General features: G+C 45.3%; 1 protein-coding gene across 1 annotated transcript in view; it reads left to right on the top strand.

Annotated features, from left to right (window-relative positions):
• The window catches only part of ALOX5AP (arachidonate 5-lipoxygenase activating protein), a 20,447-nt gene extending 1,694 nt beyond the window's left edge, over positions 1–18,753 (top strand). The window contains exons 2-6 of the mRNA XM_008494928.2: positions 5,122–5,242; positions 9,633–9,732; positions 10,848–10,918; positions 17,069–17,150; positions 17,887–18,753. Of these exons, the coding sequence (XP_008493150.1) occupies positions 5,173–5,242; positions 9,633–9,732; positions 10,848–10,918; positions 17,069–17,150; positions 17,887–18,049 (486 nt within the window). The 5' untranslated portion in view covers positions 5,122–5,172 and the 3' untranslated portion in view covers positions 18,050–18,753. The remainder of the gene's footprint in view (positions 1–5,121; positions 5,243–9,632; positions 9,733–10,847; positions 10,919–17,068; positions 17,151–17,886) is intronic.
• Positions 18,754–20,257: the final 1,504 nt, after the last annotated feature.

The raw sequence follows: 20,257 nt of genomic DNA, 5'->3' as shown, positions 1-20,257 counted from the left end.
CCAGCACAAAAGACTCATGGATATACTGGAGGAGAGTCCAGTGAATGACCACAAAGATGATGAAGGATCTGCAGCCTCTCTCCTAGGGGGAGAGACTGACAGAGCTGGGGCTGCTCAGCCTGGAGAAAAGAAGACTTAGGGTAATCTCATCCGTGCACATAAATACCTGGAGTGAAGGTGCAAAGAGTAGGGAGTCAGGCTCTGTCAGTGGTGTGCAGTGACGGGCACAAACACAGGACATTTGCCCCATACATCAGGAAACACTTTTTCACTCTAAGGGTGACCAAGCACTGGCACTGGTTGACCAGAGAGATGGTGCAATCTCCATCCATAGAGAAGTTCAAAACCTGTCTGGACACGGTCCTATGCAACTGGATTTAGGTGGCCCTATTTGAGGAAGAGGGTTGGACCACATGACCTCCAGAGGTCACTTACAACCTCAAACCTTCTGTGAATTTTCTCCTGTGACAGGGTGGCTGGTTGCCAGGGGTTTCCAGAGACCACCATGTTAGCACCACATGTTATCACAATGGCTACTGAGAAGCTGCTTCTTGGGGAGCAAGAGAGGAAGAGATAACAGAGAGGAAATCCCCCCAGGATGGCTCTGCCCTGTTAATCAATAGCTCAAACCCTATTAATCAATCATTTTCTGGGAAATCAGGGGGGGCTTTTCCAAAAAGGCCTCAGAAGAGGCTGTTCTGGACCCTGCTCAATTCTCTGGTCTCCCAATAGCAGTGAAAATACCAAATCTGCAGGTGTGCCCAGGTTGGAGGTGGGTTTCCAGCATCCTGGTGGAAGGGCTCCGATTCAAACTGGTCTTGTGACATTGCAGCAATGCTCTGGGCTCAGCCCACTGAACATTAATAAAGATAAGACCAAAACTAAAGTGAGTCCTGGTGCACATACTGGGTTACCTGGGTCTTGCTGGCAGGTCAGGAGAACTGTTGAAATAGATCTGAGCACAAAGTGCAGCTGTGGGGATGTTAGCAGTGCAGCATGCATACAAAAAAGCAAATGTTCAGGAGGGTGGTGGGTGAGACACTGGGGGTGAGGAAGAGGCTGCACCAGAGACCCCAAGGGTCTGTAGGCTGTGTCTTCAAATACTGTGTTTTGAGCTAAATCTGGACAAAATGGAGTTCTCAGTGATGAAAATGATGAAGTTTGGGATATGTGGAGAAGGAGGATTTTTTGAGGCAATGCTCTGACTTCTCCCATGGTGTCGTTTCTTTGGCCACACAGTATAAAGACAGCATTTAAAAAACTGCAGCAGTGCCCTTTTCTTTGTGTTGCACTTCACGTCTCCAGCTCTGTTCATGCTCTCCTTTGGGGTTTTGTCAGACTTTGGAAAGGACGTGATGCTGATGTAGATTGGCATGATTGCAGGTAGTCATTCACACCTATGGATATGTACGACGTATTGGGTGCTTCTGTGGCACTTTAAGTTTGCAAAATGCTGTGCTAATATTAAGCAGCCAGTCCAAGGGGCTTTATCCTGTTGCATTTGTGATAAAGCATGACTGCTGTGTGCCACTTGCAATTATATATAGGAACTTCACAGAAGCAGCTTTTATTTTATTAGGAGGCACCCTTTCATCAGAGTCCTTGCAGCCAAACACTGAGCAGACAGAGTGCATGAGATGGGAAATGAATATCCCAAAGATATTTATAGATCTATGTTCCCAGTCCTTTCCTCTTCAGTATGAAAGCAGTTCTACAAAAGGATTATTTTGACTGGCTGTTCCAAGATTTCCAGGAGCGAGAAGATTAATGTGTGGGAAGCCTCGCAGCACAACTAGAAAAGCTCGCTGGCTTTGCACATTTCATTTGAGCTTCATGGCTCACCGTGTCAAGGTTATCTTCCTCAGACAGGAAGATGTGGATGTCACATAGCAGTGCAGCAAGTGGGAGGGCTGGGATCTGACAGCAGCTTGCTAAAGAGCAGCATTACCTGTGCCTGGGGAGCACCCACATGCTGGGGGCATGCGGGCAGATGCAGGCTCTGTTCCCCAAGGTGTCCATCCTCCCCTCTCATTTTTTTGCCTTACTAGAGAAATCCCCTGTTTTCAAATGGGGAGTGAGAGATGATGGAGGTGCCTTGCACCAATCTTTCCTCCTAGGCAGACAGGGTTTTCTGGTGGTGCCCAACTTTGTCTGACCCAGACAGTGGATGTTGTGTATATCCCATGAAAGAAGAGGAGATAAGAGCCACACAGATGCTTAGGTCTCAGGGAGAGGGAACAATTTAATGTATAGATATTGCAGAAGCTGTTTGCAGAGTCATTTTGGCCCCATCTTAGCCCTCCCGTGCCAAGGCAATTCCTTGCCAGGACCTCATTCCATCCTGCAGCTATTTCAGCACCAAAGGGTGTGAAAAGATAATACCCCCACCCACCCCACTACCTCTGCAAGGGATTCTGGTTTGTCCAACTACATTTACAATTGTGTTTCTCTGCTGTGGCAAAGAGAGGAGACTTCTGTGTTTCTCATACCCTTTTATTTTCTCCTTTTCCTTAAGCAGTGCCCTCAAAGTGATGTCATGCTTAAAAACAAAATGTAACAAAACAAAAACACCAACCAAAACCAGAAAAAACAGCAGTCCTTATTTTAAGACAGCCATAACAAACAGATTTTCACTGGAAAACCTTTTTTTCTCTGTGCACACTGGGAAATCAGCTTAGCAAGCCCTATTGAGGTGATATCATGAAGTTGTTGGTTTTTTTGCAGAGAGAGAGTGAAGTCCTGTTTTCCAACACAGTTTTGAGGGATGACTTTTGAGTAAGCTTTAGCAAAATGAATTAAAGGGCTGGGTTTCCAGGGAAGTGTCTGAGCAACTGAGGGATCCCATGGTGCTGAGTGGGGCCAGGAGTCAGGCAGGAACTGGAAGGGGCAGAGATGAGGATGTGGTGAGAAGTGCTGGGCAGCAGGAAAGCAAAGAGGTGGAAAACAAAGAGCAGGCTGAGGAAAAAGCAAAAGCATCAGCAGCCCATCCCCCCAACCTATCCTCTACATCGGTTGTTTTTGTTTGTTTTGTTGGTTGTTTTTTTGGGTTTTTTTTTGGTTGCTTCATTTTGGGTTTTTTTATGGCCACTTCAGACCTTAGCAGCCTGATTCCTACTCCCTTTAATAGGAGGCTCCTGCCAAACTGAAGTCACCTACAGAACTCTTTGAAAGAGGGAAGGACACACATTTTTGTGGCAAGCTAGAGGAGATCTCAGAGCAGGCTCATCTGCCTTTACTGCCCTTAGTAAAACAAGGCTTAAGCTGCTGGATGGGTTTACACCAGTGTAAGGCAAACAGAGGAATGAGAAGAATCTGTGCCTGATGTGGAAGGACAGATGGGAGTTGGGGTTGTTCTGCTGTGGATGCCCTGAGAACCTGTGCTGTCTCCTTTGCCCAGCTCCCTCTGGCCTGCCCATGCCCACACACAAGTCCTTTCTTGGTCACAGCACTTGTCTCTGCTTGGATAATATTCCTCTTTTAACTTAATTCATGCCTGCTTTGAGTTCTCCTGTCCAGTAGATGAGTCAAAGCTTAACATTAAACACCATTCTTAAATACCGGGTATGACCCTGTGCTAAGTAGGCAACAAAGCATAAATTTTGATGTAAGAAAAGGCCATTTTGAGGGGGAAAAGAAAAGAAAAGAAAAGGGGGAAAAGAAAGCTCTAGTCCTAATAAAATCATTTGGCCTAATCAAAGGCCAAATCTCAACCTAGATACTATTTTTGCCTTGCTGCTTACACAGCTGTTTCTGCATGGACTATAGGAAAAGTATCCTAGACAACTGACTGCTTTCTTTTAAGTCAACAGAAGATCACAGCTGGCAATGGACACTGTTAATCACCTACCACTCACTCAGCATGTTTTTTATATATTTGCTTATACCCAAAGTACTGGAGAGTTTTCCATATCTAATAGTACTGATGGTGATAATTTGCATGATAGTGAGACTGGACAAAACCACCATTGTTAAGTGTGTCCCCATTGAACAAGATGGATTTTAGCTTGGCACCCACTGGGAGGTCCTAACAGGCTGAGTCCCATCAAGAGAGAGTTATATGGCTATGGTTTGGATACTGGGCAGCACTCAGACCTTCTGGAAAGCATGTGGTGCAGTACAGACAGATGGGGCAAAAGCTGTTCAGTGAAAATATTCCTTTTATAAGTGTCAAATCCCTACTTGAAGGTAAGAATTTTTCATAAGGATTTTCCGTATCAGAATATGGACAAAAGGGAGCAGAGCAGCTACAGCTGATAAGTGATGTGCACTTTGGATGAGGATGCTTTCTTAGAGAAGCTGCTGGACTTTCTGCAGCTGTGTGACACCACAGCCTGTGCTTCCCTGTCATCTCCATCACAGGGTTGTAGCTGGGTCATGAACATTGTGCAGAAATTATGTTCAGCTTCGGCTGAACATGTTGGGCTTCGGCTACTAAAATCAGGGTACAAATGTAAGGTCCAAGCCTGTAAACTCCTGAATGCTGGCAGCTGTCGCCGTCTTCTAGGGAGTTATTTGTAGGGGCAAAGATGCAGAATCCATCCCTAGTAATGCAAGACACATTTCAATGCCCATCACAGATGCTCACAGCATTTGCATTACTGCCCATTCAAATATGCCCTATGAACAGGAACTTTTGGTTGTGACTTGGAGAGCTGGGTTCTCCTCACTGACTAGGCTGATGAAGATCCAAGGAGGGCACACATCTGGGAGCAGCAGTGTTGTTAAGACTCACCAGCATTATTTCACCTCCCAGCTGCTTGTGGGGTAGTTGGTCACTTGCAGGAAATGACATGATAACTTGCTGGTCTCTTCCAGCCTTTCTGCTGTCCCATGTGGCTAGCTAAATGCTCAGACTTACTTGATATATAAAGGTTGCTATTTTGCTCCTGTGCAGGAAGGACAATAGATGTATTTCCATACTATATATCTTCTTAGATCACAGACATGTAATTTCTTGTTTCTCTGGGCTTCATCTGTATGTGATGTGTGAGTGAGCCTGCAGCTGTGTTGATCTGACAGGCACCAGAGTGCAGGGTGCTGCCACTCTCCTATGAAGTCATAGGAAGTGTTTTACAATTCAAGATAAGACAGACCTCCACTTCCTTCTTTCTGTGTTTGCAGGGCTGAGCTGTCACTGAGGCTGCACCATCCATCCAACAACCCCCTTGCAAAATGGACCAGGACACCCTGGGAACCATAGCCCCGCTTGCCATCGTCACCTTGATAAGTGTTGTCCAAAATGGTAAGGCTAAAATAAGCATTTATTTAAGGGCAAAAAGGAAGCTGAAAGAAATTCAGGATGATGTATGCTGCTCTGATCTCTGGATAGATAATCTCTGGTTATAAGTGTGTGTGTGTGCTTAGGCATGACTTTGACTTTAGAAACTATCTTCTAAGCCTATCATTTTGCACACTGTTGCAGTGTCTTGACAGTAGCATGGTCCTACTCTGTGGTATTCTAGAGTATTTTTGTTTTACATATGTTAACCAAATAAAGACTGAGACCTCCTTTCCTGGCTAACATCCCTAGTGTGGGCAGCCAGAGCTGCTCTCCCTGCTTCCCTGGGCAAGGGCCTGGGGGCTGCCATGGGTCAGACCATGAAAATGGGTGAAGGGGGAAAACTGCACCAACTCCTTGTAGGGTGAGTTCCTTTGGGTTATCTGTGGCCAGGCAGCTCTCCTGCTCTCCTGTATCTCCAGGTCCTTCAGTCCAGATAATTAACTGGACTGTGCAGTGCAGACAATTTACTGTAGTCCCAAGAACACTGCACGTTTCCTGCAATGGAGAAGCTTCCTATCTGAGCTCTTATTCAGACCTCTATAAACCCCACTATTCTTCAGGATTTTTTAAATAAACCAGTAAGTGTCTTGAGCAGACCTGAATTTTAACTTAATTCTAACCTGATCATCATCAACAAATACTTAAATCAATTTAACAGGAAATTCTGCCCAGAATGCAGGGAGGGAGGGAGGGAGTGTTGCCCCAGCTGCACTGCAATCTCCCAGATCCAGGGAAAGTCAGCAGTGGTATAGGGGCCTGATGCAAATCCTAGAAATCTTCTGTAAAATCTTCTTGGTACAAAAGAGAGATTCCCACTGAGCACAAACCTCACGTGCAGTGCTAGGAAATGGTCTATTTTTGTGCTCATGCAGAGAGGGGAAGTGGTAGAAGCCTTAGCATGAGTCTGGCTGATGGACAACATAAGAAGAAAACAAAAAAGGGATGCAGACTGGTTGAGTTTCGATATAGGCACTGTCACATCATTTTACTCAATGCTGTTTTCTGGTAAAAGCACAGCATGGGAAACCACCAGAATATGGCATATTGAGATCAGAGTGCATACCTTAAATAGAAAAAAAAAACCAAAACAAAATAAACACATAAACACATCAAATTGACATTTCTTGCTATTTAGCCAAGTGACTTCATATACAGGTTTGCTTTTTTTTTCCTCTCACTTTGAAACTCTGTCTTTTGCCTCCCAGCCTGACACACACTTTCATCACATGGAAATCTGTCTGTGAGATTATTGACTCCACTGCTGCAAATGGGTAGCATGACACTTGGCAGGGGGCTTAGTGTGCCAAGCACGAGTGGCACAGAGACCTCAGCCATGATTTCAGACCTTGCATCATCTGTTTGCCTCCTCACAGGTTTTTGGTCTAGAAAGACCAGACTTAAATGCAGTCTTAGAATTAATGCAATAATTAAGGCAGTAGAAATGCTTGACTGTGGATATCAGTTGTACTGAACTCTTGCTGTGCCTCTGGTTCAGTAGAGCACTTGGGCATCTGCTTGACTGTCTTCAGGTACATGAAGTCAGTACCATGTAAATTTGGGTTTATATGCTTTTCTGTATCTGGTGCAGTATTAGAAAATATTTCAGGTGAATGCTGTCATTCCTGAAGCTGGAAATGGGCTGCTATCCTTTTGCTGTAACCTTGTTCATGTTGGCAATCTCTATATCCTACAGAACAACTCACGCAGGTAGATGCCACTGAGTCACATGTGTAGCATTGAGTTTTGTTCCTGTGTCAGAGAGATGTTGCAATCCAACAGCTTTCAGGGAAAATCAGTGGTCATTGCTGAGCAGATTAGGATGGAGGAAGCAAAGCAAAGCCAATGGACAGAAGACGCCACCTGTTTATTTTCCAGGAGCATTCCAGTTTATTTTCCTATTTGCTAGGAGCACCAGTACCTGATGTCTGTTGGTATGAACTCATGAAACAAGCAGGCTTGGACTAAACTCTTGCATGTTAACTTCACCAGGTTGGGGCTGCAGTGGTTGAGGCTCAGGGCAGCCTGTGCAGCCCTGGAGCCTCAGGGCATCATCTCCTTGTGCAGCTGAGCTGAATTAACCCACCCAGCTCCAGCACTGCTGCACTCACGCATCTCATGCTAGCTTGTGAAACCACCCTCTTGCCTTGAGGTTCAAAACAAAGAGCAGGAAATATAAATACACTGTTGCAGGGTGCTTCATGCTATAGTCTCCCATTTCTCCAATGTCAGGTTAGAAGGAGCCCAGTGCTGCTGAGATGGGAGCAGCAAGGACCAACCCTGGTTGTGATCTGCTAGTTCTCCTCTGATATTTTGCAGAGCTGAGACTTGTGCAGCCAGAACCCACCTCTTGGGCTACATTTTGGAAAGATTTTGTGAGCCTGCAGGGTGTTCGAGCCACTCTCAGGGCAAAAAGCTCACATGAAGTAGGAGGCTCTAGCACTCAGTATGATGGTGAGATGCTGGGTTCCCCTCTGATTCACTGCCCTCACTTTTGGGTCCGCGTAGTCCTGAAGAAATGCAGCCATTGTGGTACCTTGGAGGTAATCAACCCAGCTAGCTAAGGGATGGACACCTCATGTGAGGTGGTTGTCTAACCTCTTTCCTGAGTCAATGGAGTAAGATCAGAGGGGTGGTTTCTCTCATGCTGGTAGCTCTCTGAGGGATGAATTGACCTCTTGAAGTGCCTTTCTTCTGTTTCCTTCTGTCACTCACTGTTTACAGAAGGAAAACATCCATCTTGACAACACTCAAAGCCTGATCCTCATTCATGGTGCAGGTGTACATGATAACCCTACCTGTGTTCTTTGTCCTAATGATCAGCCCTTTGCCCAAGGATCCATACATCAAATCAGACACATCAAGGGCTTCCAGGACAGATGACTGGACCTTCAAAGCCAGACCCTTACCAGTAGACCCAGAGCCTCCAGACCTGCCCAACCCTGATCCCCAAGGCTGTACACCAGGACTGTCACCAGTGAGACTTCCAAGCTCTTGTCCTTGGTGACCAGTGTCACATTATGCATGAGTCGTGTTCAGCCTGGTGGCTCCCAGCATTGTGGAGCCTCTCTGTAGTAATGTGCCAGCATTTGGAAAGTGGCAGTACCTGTGGCTGGGAAGGGGGACGTGTATAGCTTCCTCTTGGCTTTCTCTGAAGCTGTGGCATCTTTGAGTGGTTTTACATTCATGCTAAAAAGAAGGGAGAAAGGGTGCTACATATCCCAATAAGCCCATGCAGTCCCAGCCCTGCAGGCAGTGGTTTTCCATGACTGCATATTTGCACTGGACAAAAAAATGCCATTCAACCTCATCCTCTGCAATTAGGTCCTCTTAAACTCTCTAGGCAGGTTAACCCGTGCCACAGCTGGAGTGGTGGATGGATGGATGGAGGGATGGATGGAGGGATGGATGGAGGGATGGATGGAAGGATGGATGGATGGATGGATGGATGGATGGATGGATGGAAATACTGAGTGCCCTCAGTGGCTGTGCCCCTGGAAAGTGCCTGCTCTGGGTCTTCCAGGGCCAAGTCCTCCAAGAGCTGACCAAAGCACCGTGCTAGTGCCAGCAGGAGGATCTGCAGCCTAGCTTAGACTGGGGAAAGTGGTTTAAAGCATTGTGCATTTTTCTGGAGAAAAGCCAAATGTACCCAGGGAATCACTTGTTATCAGAAGGCAAAAAACTCAGTAGCTGTTAGTGAAGGCAATGGAGGTATGAAAGACATATTTACAGCATCAGTGAGAGGGAAAAAGAGGTCACTCTTCAGATTCCACAGATGAAATACTTCAGCTAGTCAAGTTATGCTTCTATGGTTATAATAATAGCTTTCCTGATAGGTTTTCTTGTATATATGCATATTTGGCTCATATTTTAAACCTTGCAGTGGTCTGGATACTCTGAGATGGGATGTGTGATAATACAAAGCTTGCAGCTTGTAGCCTGACAGGGGTCTGTCTGGTGTATTTAGACACATGATTGATGGTGCCTGGTTTACTGTCATGAGATAAAATGGCTTGTCAAGCACATAGTGAACTATCTTGAGGTGCTGCATTTTTTCAGCAGCTAACAACCTGGCACAATGGTGATGCTTAAAAGGAGGTAACACACAGTATATAGACATATGGAGGTGAGCCATCAGGACCAGGTCTTTAATGGGTCTCTCTGGAAAATGAACCAGCCCTACAAGATGTCCCTGGTTTGACAAATGGTTATCACTAGGAGACTAAGAGACTCCCCTGTCTCTCTGCTGCCATCCAATGTGTATACTCCTGAGAATAGAGTTGAGCCCACAAAGCCCAGCTCCTGCAATATCCTCACACTGCATCTCAGATCAAATACTTTGTTTTTTTAACAGCTTTTTTCGCTTGCAAAGTGGAGCATGAAAGCAAACACTGCAATGGCAAAGGGTTCCAGCGCCTTGGAACCTCCACCTTCGACCGTGTCTACATTGCCAAGTGAGTAGTCCAAGCTCTGCAGAGCTGGTGGGTACAGAGCACAGTTTGTTTTTCTCTTCATTAGGGTTTAATCCAAGTCATTTGGGGATCCAGCAGCGGGTTCTAAGTGCCCTCAGATGAAGGCTTTGTCCACAGTCCCTTCCTGTGTGCATTGCAACTCTGTTCAGATTCATGATTCTCCAGTATGTTTGATGGTGAACCCAGCTCCCTTCTGGACACCATGTGCTGTATTTCTATTGGACTTGCAGCCTTTATGTCCCTTCATTTGGGAACAATTTCACTCAGCTGAAAGTGATACAAGCACAGCTGGTGTCCCAAGGGCAGTCCCAAGAGCAGAGAGATGCCAGCTTGCTGAGGAGCAGGTCAAGCTCCCTCATCATGTGGCTCTCGGCTTCTCTGCCACATCTGTACCTCTTTTCTTTGACATCCTTTCAGAGAGAGGAGAGGGGAAATGAATTCCAACACAGAAGATAAAAGAACAAAAAATATTTTTTATTACCCACAAAGTACTGATGATCTGCTTAAAACTGGATGGGATGCCCAAGTGCTTCCCTTCACAAGTGTGCAACCAAGGACAGAATGCTTCCCCCTCAAAAAGCATTCCTGGCTGGGGGAGGCAGCTGGAAATCATTCCTGTTTCCCTGGAAAGACGCATTAAGTCTGTGAAACACTACTGTTTGCAGTGTGATTCTCCTTTTGTTGCTTTCATGCAGCCTTTATTGCCAATAGCTTGATTAATATGACCTAATTACAAGGATTTTCCTTACCAATAAGGCATACAGTACTTACTATTCATATGCCACAAACAGGCTAGAGGACGAAAGTGGATTTCACAGGTGCCAGGCATGTGGGCAAGGTGGTTTGTTTTCCTCATCAAGCAGGACAAAGACATCCATTATCAGAGTGAGGAAACAGGGAAGCAGACCTGTGGGTCAGGCAGCCTCCAGCCAGTCCCCAGAAGGTTGGGGGTCTCCCACCTCTCTGGGGTGAAAGCCTACCCACTGTGGTATTAGCACAGCCCAAGTTCTCACCCCACTGTCCTTTGCTGATGAAACATGTTGATTTTGTTTCTATTTTCTTGTGTTCTGATTTCTCTCTGATAAATTCCTTTCTAGCCAGAACTGCGGACACACGTATCCTACGTTTCTGGCCATGCTTTGGTGTGCTGGCCTTCTCTGCAGTCCAGGTAACTGTTGTGCACCTAGGTCCTTGAGCAAAAACAATCCCACAGATAGTTTCACCCTTTCCCAAGGAAGGAAAAATCCGTATTATTTTTCCCTACAAGTTCTTCACACATACTACAGGGATCTGATCTCCTTCCACAGTGCCCCCCGGGGGTTTTGATTGACCAGGGTCAGGTCAGCGGGCAGATCCTCCAGTGTTAATTAAGCAAGTGGCTTTTGCTAAATGTGTATCCCAGTGTTTGAATATCTCAGCACCCTCGGTGTAGATTTTAATAGTCCTTTGCATTGTTCAGTTTTCCTACAAGCTTGTGCATGATAGGGCATGTGATACACCCAGTCAAAACCATGCTCCTCAGCCAAGCCATTTATGGGGTTGTTTCAGAAATGAGTCCTGTTCTTTAAAGGGTGCCATGTCACCACAAAACTTGCTTGTCAAATCCCAGGATATTCCAGGCAGTGGCATGAGTCACAGGGCATGTTTCCAACCATCCAGCAGCAAGGACATGGTACTTGCCATGGCAGGTTTGTGGTAGTGTGATAAAACCAGTCTGTCAGGCTTCCCCGTATTGATAATTCAGCCATCGTTCTCTGTATTGTAGAGATTTTTAGCTGCTTATCCTATTTGATTATGGTGCAAATTTGACATGCATGGATAATCTGGGCAATGGCATCCATAGTTATGTCCACTCCTGGAATCACCAGACTCTTTGTATTTTCCATCCCTTCGTAACTGTTCTGATGTGTTACAGATCCACTGAGCTATAAGTAGCTCACCCCTATGCTCTCAGTCCAGATTCACCTCAAGCACTTCAATTTGAGCATCCTGGTCCATCTTCTCATTGTTTATATGTTCTTCAGTGGCACAGCTCTTGAGTATGTAAGCATCTGCATTACATACTTTAGCAGCCAGATTCTCTACCTGAGCCTCGATATCTTGCCACAATTCAGTGGCCCATGTTTTACCCCTACACTGCCACTTGTTCTGTATCCCATGCTGTAGTTACTACCAAAGGGCATTTAGTACCATTCATGTGCCAGTATAAAGTTTTGTCCATTTTTCTCATTCCTGCTGGATGGCTTTCACTTCTGCAAACTGACTTGATTCACCTTATCCTTCTCAGCAGTTTCTGTGACTTGGTGTGTAGTACATCATACTGCTGCCTTCCACCTCCAGTGCTTTCCTACAGTACAGCAGGACCCTGCAGTAGACAAGGCATAGAGCTTCCCCTTGTCTGGTAGTGTATTATACCCTGGGGCCTCTTCAGCATGAGTCCCCTCCTCTGGTAGCACTCCAAAGTTTTGGCATCTGGCCAGTCCCTGATCACTTTCAGGATCCCTGGCTGGTCAGGGTTTCCTATTTGACCCTGTTGCACTGTCAGTGTGACCCATTACTCCATGTAGCATCACTTGCATGATGTGTAGAGAGAACCCTCTCTATGGACATCCAGCCAAGCACAGGCAATTGAGGTGCCAAAATGAAGTAGGTTTCAGTAACTGCTACTTCTTGAGTGGCTCAAATTCCTCCATTTGCTGCTAATATTTCTTCTTCAGCTGAAGAGTGAGAGGCTTCAGTTCTCCTATATCCCTGGCTCCAAAACCCTGGAAGTCAACCTCAAGTCTCTCCAATCACTTTCAACCAGTGGCTTCAGCTGGGCCTTGTCCCTGGCTGAGGTCTAAAGCATGTTTTTCACACCTGGTCCAGATTGGCCCGAGTGCTACTGCAAGAAATATCCCCCATTCAGTTTGTTCAAAGGCTTGTTGCTGCACAGGTCCCCATTCAAAGTCATTCTTTTTCCAGATCACCTGAAAGAGAGGGCTTATGATCAGATTGTAAGGTAGATTATGCATTTTCCAAAAACCCACGACTGCTAAGAAAGCTTGTGTTTCTTTTTTGTAAGTTGGTGGAGACACAGCTGCTATTTTATTTATCACATCTATTAGAATATAATGATGCCCATCTTGCCATTTTATTCCTAAATGCTGGATTTCATGTCTTTTGACCTTGCTTTGTTTTACAGCAAAACCACCTTTCAAAAGTAGCTGTATTTTACTCCCTAAACACTTCCCCTGCTGTGCATGATGTTGTGCATGATGTTGTCATCAATACACTGCAGGTGTTTGGGGACTTCACCTTGTTCCAGTGCAGTCTGTATCCATCCATGACAAATGGTAGGGCTGTATTTCCACCCCTGGGGCAGTCAGTTCCAGGTATACTGGATGCCTTCCATATGAAAGCAAACTCTTACCTGCACTCTGCTGCCAAAGGGACTGAGATTGGTGATATCAATTGTTTCATACCATTAGCAGCCATACTGGAATTCTAGCATGTCTGTCACAACAGCACTTGGTGGTGGTGTGACTTTATTCAGTCCTCAATAGTCCACTGGTAGCCACCACTCTCCTTTCAATTTTTGCACTGACCATATGGGATTACTGAAGTGTAAAAGAGTTTTACTGATCCCTCATTGACTGGTTGCCAGATCAGCTTATGGATCATAACCAGGGAGTTCTGTTCAGTGCAATATTGTCATTGGTGCACTGTCATGGTAGCAATTGTCACCTGTTGTTCTATGACCCACAGCAGCCCCACCACAGATGGATTGTCTGAGATAAGCCAGGCAGCTCCTGAATATTCTCCATGCTCAAGGCAGCTATACCAAAGCCCAGCAGTACCATTTTGGGTCTTTGAAATACTCTCTCCTGAGGAAGTCTATGTCACGGATACACAGAGCCTCTGGACCAGTCACAATGGGATGCTTTTGCCAGTCATTCCCAGTTAGGCTTACCTCTGCTTCCAACGCAGGCAGTTCTTGGGATCCTCCTGTCACACCAGATATACAGATGGATTTGTCCCCTTTGTTATGTGATGGAGTTAGAGTGCACTGTACACCCATGTCCACCAGAGCATTATACTCCCATGTGGCTGCTGCGCCAGGACATTGAATTCACACAGCCCAGTAAACCTGGTTGTCCCTTTCTTCCATCTGGCCAAAGGCAGGTCCCCTCTATCCCTAGATGGAGTCTTCCTAACTTGATTTTTGTAACTGCAAAAAAGAAGTCACTTCATCAGTGACAAAAATACTATCAGTCCTTCTACTCTGCTCAAGAGACACCAGAGCAGGAATTTTCCTGGCTGATTGTTCTTTGGTTTTTGTTTCAACTTGCAGTTCCTGTACCCAAGCTTCTGGTCTCCAGATAGGTTCACCATGCTACTTACTTATGTCCTCCCCCTGGTTACACAGGAGGAACCACAGATAGTCCCTTTTACTGGGACAGAAAAAGGCTGACTTTTAATAGCTGAGGCCTTGGTTGGGGTGCCTGAGGAAGACGTACCCAATTGCTTCCCTTCCCAGAGTGCTCGGACTTGCTTTTTTGTGTCAGTCTGTCCACAGCCAAGACACAGGCCCACGTGGAGGAAGCCAGATTATCTTTGTATTCTCAGAGATGCCTGGTCAGTCAATCAAGTTGGTGCCTCCATGTCTGTCAAGTTTACTGTGGCCAGACTGTGGGTGTATGATGGTGCATTTTGTACAAACTTTCACTACATGGATATGCACCGGATTTGATCCTTGGAGTCTTGGCTGCCATCCAGGTTGTTATAGATCACCTCCAACAGGGCTTGTTCCTTCAGACACTGGATGACTCTCTCAGTCTTGGTCCATTTGCTCTGGGAATTTGCAGGTTTTTCCTTGAAGGGATACCTATTCTTCACACTTGACAGGAGTCACCTCCAGAGACTGAGGACTTCAGCCTTTTTTCCAATCTTTCAATGGCCTTATCCTTATCAAGGGATCCTAGATTCTGGCCTTTCTTGCCCTCTAATTCTTGACTACAGCCTCCGCTATTCCAGCATCAGACTAACCAGATAAGAATTAGCTCACCAGGTTGATAGTTAAAATCTTTTACTGCACCTCAGAGCTCACTTAGGGATAGGGATTAGGTGGTTTCTGTCTCATTTCTGATTTCAGTTTCTTCCTCCTTGTGACTGCTCTGCTGCAGAGCAAGCTGCCTCTTCTGAATCTCCCTCCTGCTCCCTCTTAGAAGAAGGTTCTTCATCCCTTACTAAATGACTCGACTTCTGCTTCCATTGCCTCTTTTTAGTTATAGGGACAACTGAGAAAGTGTTTGCTTCAGCCATAATGTCTATTGGTATCTTTTCCCTGAGGGTGCTGCATAGTAGCAAGCAGTGTTTGGTATATGCTGATCGAGACCCAGAACAATGTGGTAAATTGTGCTTTTTTGGAAGACCTGCAGCATTTTGATTTTCAAACACTCTATCACTTCATCAGGACCCTCTAGTTGTTTAGGAATAAAGTTTCAGACCATTGGAGGTGAGAAGTTCCCTAGATACCAGCACAAATTTTCCCACATTCTATGCTGACCATGATGATAAGCCAGATTCATGTTCCTAAATTGCTTTTTAATAAAGGGCAAAACCAACATAAATACCAATAGAAGTATTTTAACTGCCCAAGGATATTCAAGATACTGAGAAGTTATTGTGATGAGGGAGGAGATAGTGAAAGTGCTATTCTGTATTTCCTCCATGAAAAACCTTTCAGAGGAAGTATAGTTATTAATTGTCTCCATGAGGTGGTACCCGCAATAAAGAACCCAAATAACAGATTAAATTCAAGATAAATGTGTCAATAAAAAATTCCAGGTGATATATCACTAATCACTATAGAGCACATCAAACTGCAAGAGTCAACAGCAATCTTTAACATGGAGAGCAAAAAAAAAGAGCAAGAGCATTGTGCTCTGAATTAACATATAACTAATAACAAGAAGAGATTAATTAATATCATGACCAACAACTGCTAACAGATGTGAATCCTCACCCCTTGCTGTTATTATCTCAAACACTTCAAGTCCCTATTTGGCCACCAAAAAGGTCTGTTGAGATTTAACTCCAGCTGGCAATTAAGCACCACCCAGCCTTTCACTTACACACCTCCCAGTGGGATGGGGAATGAGAAGTGGAAAGGTAAAAGTGAGAAAACATGTGGGTTGAGATTAGAAGAATTTAGTATTTGAAATAAATCATAATTTAATAGTACAATAATTTATTTAATAATTAATTTAATCATAGAAAAATAATAGTAGTAATAATAACAACAACAGTAATAATGACAATAATTTATTTAATAATTAATTTAATCATAGAAAAATAATAGTAGTAATAATAACAACAACAGTAATAATGACAATAAATTTTAGTGAAAAGAAAAATAACAAAGATAGAGAAATGAATCCCAAAAAAGACAAATTATGAAAATTTAAACAATTGCTCATCACCAATGGACTGATGTGCAGACAGTCCCTGAGAAGCAGCCCCCACTGCCAGCCTCCCCCCCTATTTTTTTTGCTGAGCAATGTGGTATGGAATATCCTTCCCAGACACCATTCAGGACAGTCTAGGCCAGTGACATTTCCCATAAAGGCATTATGGATCAGATCCCTCTGGTTTTGGTGGAGGGTTCAGTACTTGGATGATGTGTGCCACGATATTCATCCTTAGGACCAGAAATGGCCTCATTTGATTAAATTTCCAGAACTTCCAGCCCTTCCCAGTGCTGAGGTCAGCCCAAGAATATTTACCTGCAGTTCTAAGTGTGATCCCTTTCAATGCAATTTGAGTTGTACCAAAGTTGAATACTTTCCTGTGGTCTGTGGCAATTCTTCCTTCAAGAGAGGAGTGCCTCGACCAGAACAAGGGCTTTTGCTTTCAACAAAAAGTGGGGAAAGCTTGAATTAGGAAGAATAGAGGAAAAGCCCTTTATTTTATGTGAATGGTGAGTATTGAACTATAGTATAGCCCTCCACTTGCTCCTAGGGAAGTGCATCTCTTGGCTGCTTTTTATTTCTGGTGAAAGTGGTGCCTGAGCTGTTACCCTCCTTCCTGAGCCCAGCATAACCCACACCAGGTTTCTGCAGCTGTGGAAAGGGTTACAGCCACAAAGTCTTCCAAAAAGCTGTTCTGAGGGAAAAGCAAATGCTGCTTTTTCTCACAAAAGTCTCTGTCCTGCTTCCAGTGCTCATCCCCCAGCCCAAGGCTGCAAGTTCCCATTTCCTGGTCCATCCCAGGATGGGGACAGTATGAACAGTGAGACAGCTGGTGTTTGTAACACCTCCTTCTACCCTTTATTCAGCTCCTGCTGCCTTTGCTGGCCTGGTGTACTTGTTTGTGAGGCAGAAGTACTTTGTGGGCTACCTTGGGGAAAGGACTCAGAGGTAAGGACTTGCAGAGCCTCGTTACAAAATCCAGGGATGCAGGCAGAGCTGCTGGCTCATGGTGCTGCTGGCGATGGGTGCTTGCTTGGGGTAGTGCAGGAAAAGCCTCCTCCTCTGGGTGCATGGGAAGACCTCTGAGAGACAAGGGAGATGCAGTGGCACTGGGATCAGGGGAGCTGCAGGGACAGAGCAGCAGCCTCAGCAGCTCCTGCTCACAGCCTCTGAAAATACATGCTTGTGCCACTATTTGCACAAGATTGTCCTCTTGTATTAATAAAGCTCCCTACACACATATAGAACGAGGCTGAAAAGTCTTACAGGTCCCTCTGAGTAGCCACTTCTGTAAGCAGCATCCTATGCTGAGCACGAGAGGCTAAATCCAGACCCAAATGGATCCTGAAAACCATAGAATCATGGACAGGTTTGGGTTGGAAGGGGCCTTAAAGATATCTAATTCCATCCATCTGACATGGGCAAGGACCCCTTCCACTAGACCTCAAAGCCCCATCCAGCCTCTCCCTGAACACTTCCAAGAAGGGGACATTGCATTTAGGAGCTCACAGCTGCCTTGCAATGCAAGACACAGCAGAAATTTGCAACACCCCCCACATCCCTACCTCCTTCCAGTCCCCCCCATCTCATCCCCTGTCACAGTGGCAGAACCTGAAGCCTGAGGACTCCCCATGTGAGCTGATACATGTTAACAAATTGCTTCCCCCACTTTTTGTCTCCTCAGCACTCCAGGTTACTTGTTTGGAAAACGCATCATTTTTTTCCTGTTCCTCATGTCTGTGGCTGGAATACTCAACTACTACCTCGTCTTCTTTTTCAGAAGTGACTTTGAAAAGTACATAAAAATGATGACCAGTGCGATCTCTCCATTGCTGCTCATCCCATAGCTCCCTGCAGCACTGCAGGGGTCAGCATGCTTAATATATCGATACTCAGAAACAGCCGTAATTCACATGTTTAAGAAATGAAGCCATAACCCCTTTAGATTGCTGTAAATCTCATGCTCAATGGGCTTTGTAGCTTGATTTAACCTTGTTTTTTGCTTCAGGGGAAAGATTTATGACGAGCACTCAGCACACCCAAAGAATGGGAACAACTTCCAATTAATTCTTTAGAGTTTCTTCCCTAGACTGCAGCTTGCGGGCTGCATACAGCTTGGACATTGTATGCTTGCTTCTTAACTGAGCTGTATTTAGCCCTTACCCCAAAACCCAGGGACCTCTCAGCATAGTTCCTGACTGGTAGCTCCCACAATTATTCTCATGCATGGGCTCAGCCTTTTGCCAGCATCTTCCCCCCCCTCCCCAGATCCTTCTCATGCAAAGGGTACGGACCAGCCCCTTCACCTTCCCTTTCCCTCCCACTTGTTGATAACCGAGCTCCCGCTGCTGCAGGAGTGCAGCAAATTGGCCCCTGTCTGTTCTGCCTTGATAAATATTCATGTGCATAATGCTCCTGACACTGATCTCATTTACACTGCAGCCTTTTTGTTCTCCCAGAGCTGTGGAAAAGGGTCTTGTGTAAATGAGGAGCTGGTGGATCAGCGTGGGGTTATTTTATTATTTTTTTTCCTTGGCTTTGTTTAATAAAGCAGTCCAAAAGGATGAAGTCTGTCTGCTCCTGTCTCCATCTCCTGGTGCACGATCCCAATGCTCCACGGCTCATCAGCTGGCTGGGGAGCAGAGCAGGGGAGCAGCACCCGGCTCTTTGTGCCAGCAGCTAATACCCCCGGGCACTGCCTCGCAAGGATGAGCATTTAATGACTCCCTCTCTATTAGCAAGTCCAATTTTCTGCCTCTGTCACTAACAGTGTGCCCAAGCAAGTCCATACCGAGGAGGAGTCTGATTAGAGAAGAGGACTGAGGATGCCAGCAAACAGACTGGCAGTCTTTCTAAATATTGCTACCCTATGAGTGCTCAAGCTCTTAAGCCTGTCTGATTACTGCATGCCGGATGGATAAAGCTGTGTTTTATGGCTCCTCTGGGAGGGACAGAGACTCCTTGCTAGGTGAGAAGAGGTTTTGCAGAGCTGCTGTCGAAGTGAGGCACAGAAAGCTGTCTGCCTTCGTACCACACCAAGGCTGGTGGGTTTGGTTGATGCCTGATGGGCAGGGTGATTCTGAGCCACAACTCTCCTCTGCACCTGACCATTTGCACTGCCCAAGTAACACACACCCTTTTTTTCCCTTATCTACAGGAATTTTAGGTGTGAAAGATTAGTAATAAACATGTTTATTGCATAATGAATACATAATAAATGCTCTCACTGACTAAAATAGGCAACTAAGAAAATTCTGTCTAACCTCCTCATCTATAGTTTCAGACACCTTATTCCTGGACACAACACTATGGGCCTTCCCTCTCTGCCTTCTCAAATGACCATAGCACACTCCAAACCCTTCTTCACACCATGCTGCTCTGCCACCCTCTCTTTGTAGCTCATTGGCAGCTGCCCATCCTTGGGGTTGATGGTGGTGGTAGCACCTCAGGAGGAGATGGATAACCCCCGTGACCTGCAGTTACAGAGGTCTTTTACACTGCTGGTGTCAGCAAAGACTCACAAGCAAAGGCTCATGCTCCCCAGGAACTTATTTGACCCCTTCTGATGTCTCCTGCTAGCCAGAGAGAATAAAAGCTGAATTAGCCACCTATAAAGGGCAGAGGGTTCATATGTCTGTTCTGGGCCAGACAATCTATCCCAACACTCTCAGGCCTCTCTGTTGACTTGATAGTTGGTTTCTACACAGCTGTATTTAGGTAAGATCAGGTCATCTCCTGAGGGAACTAAGGCCTATCTTTTGGTGTAACTGTTTACTTTGCAAGAATATCTCCCACTAACTTCTTCAAAGCACTTCTGATAACAAAATAGATTAAAATGTAGGCAAAATATATTTATGTTCTGTCTATACATGAAAATTATTATAGTATCAGACAAACAGGTGATACACAAATCTATCACTATGTAAATTCTCTATGAACGTCATGCTGTATTTTCCATGTTACAGGCAAGCCTTTTGGTTGCATTTGCTTTCCCACTCTTTCTGCAAAAGGAAGGCAATGTCAGTGCTATCTGGGCTTTCCCCACTGTATCACAC

This window comes from Calypte anna, chromosome 1, assembly GCF_003957555.1.
Source record: "Calypte anna isolate BGI_N300 chromosome 1, bCalAnn1_v1.p, whole genome shotgun sequence".
Taxonomy (NCBI): Eukaryota; Metazoa; Chordata; class Aves; order Apodiformes; family Trochilidae; genus Calypte; species Calypte anna.
Note: the sequence above shows the minus strand (reverse complement) of the source record. Positions and strands in the feature narration are given on the sequence as shown.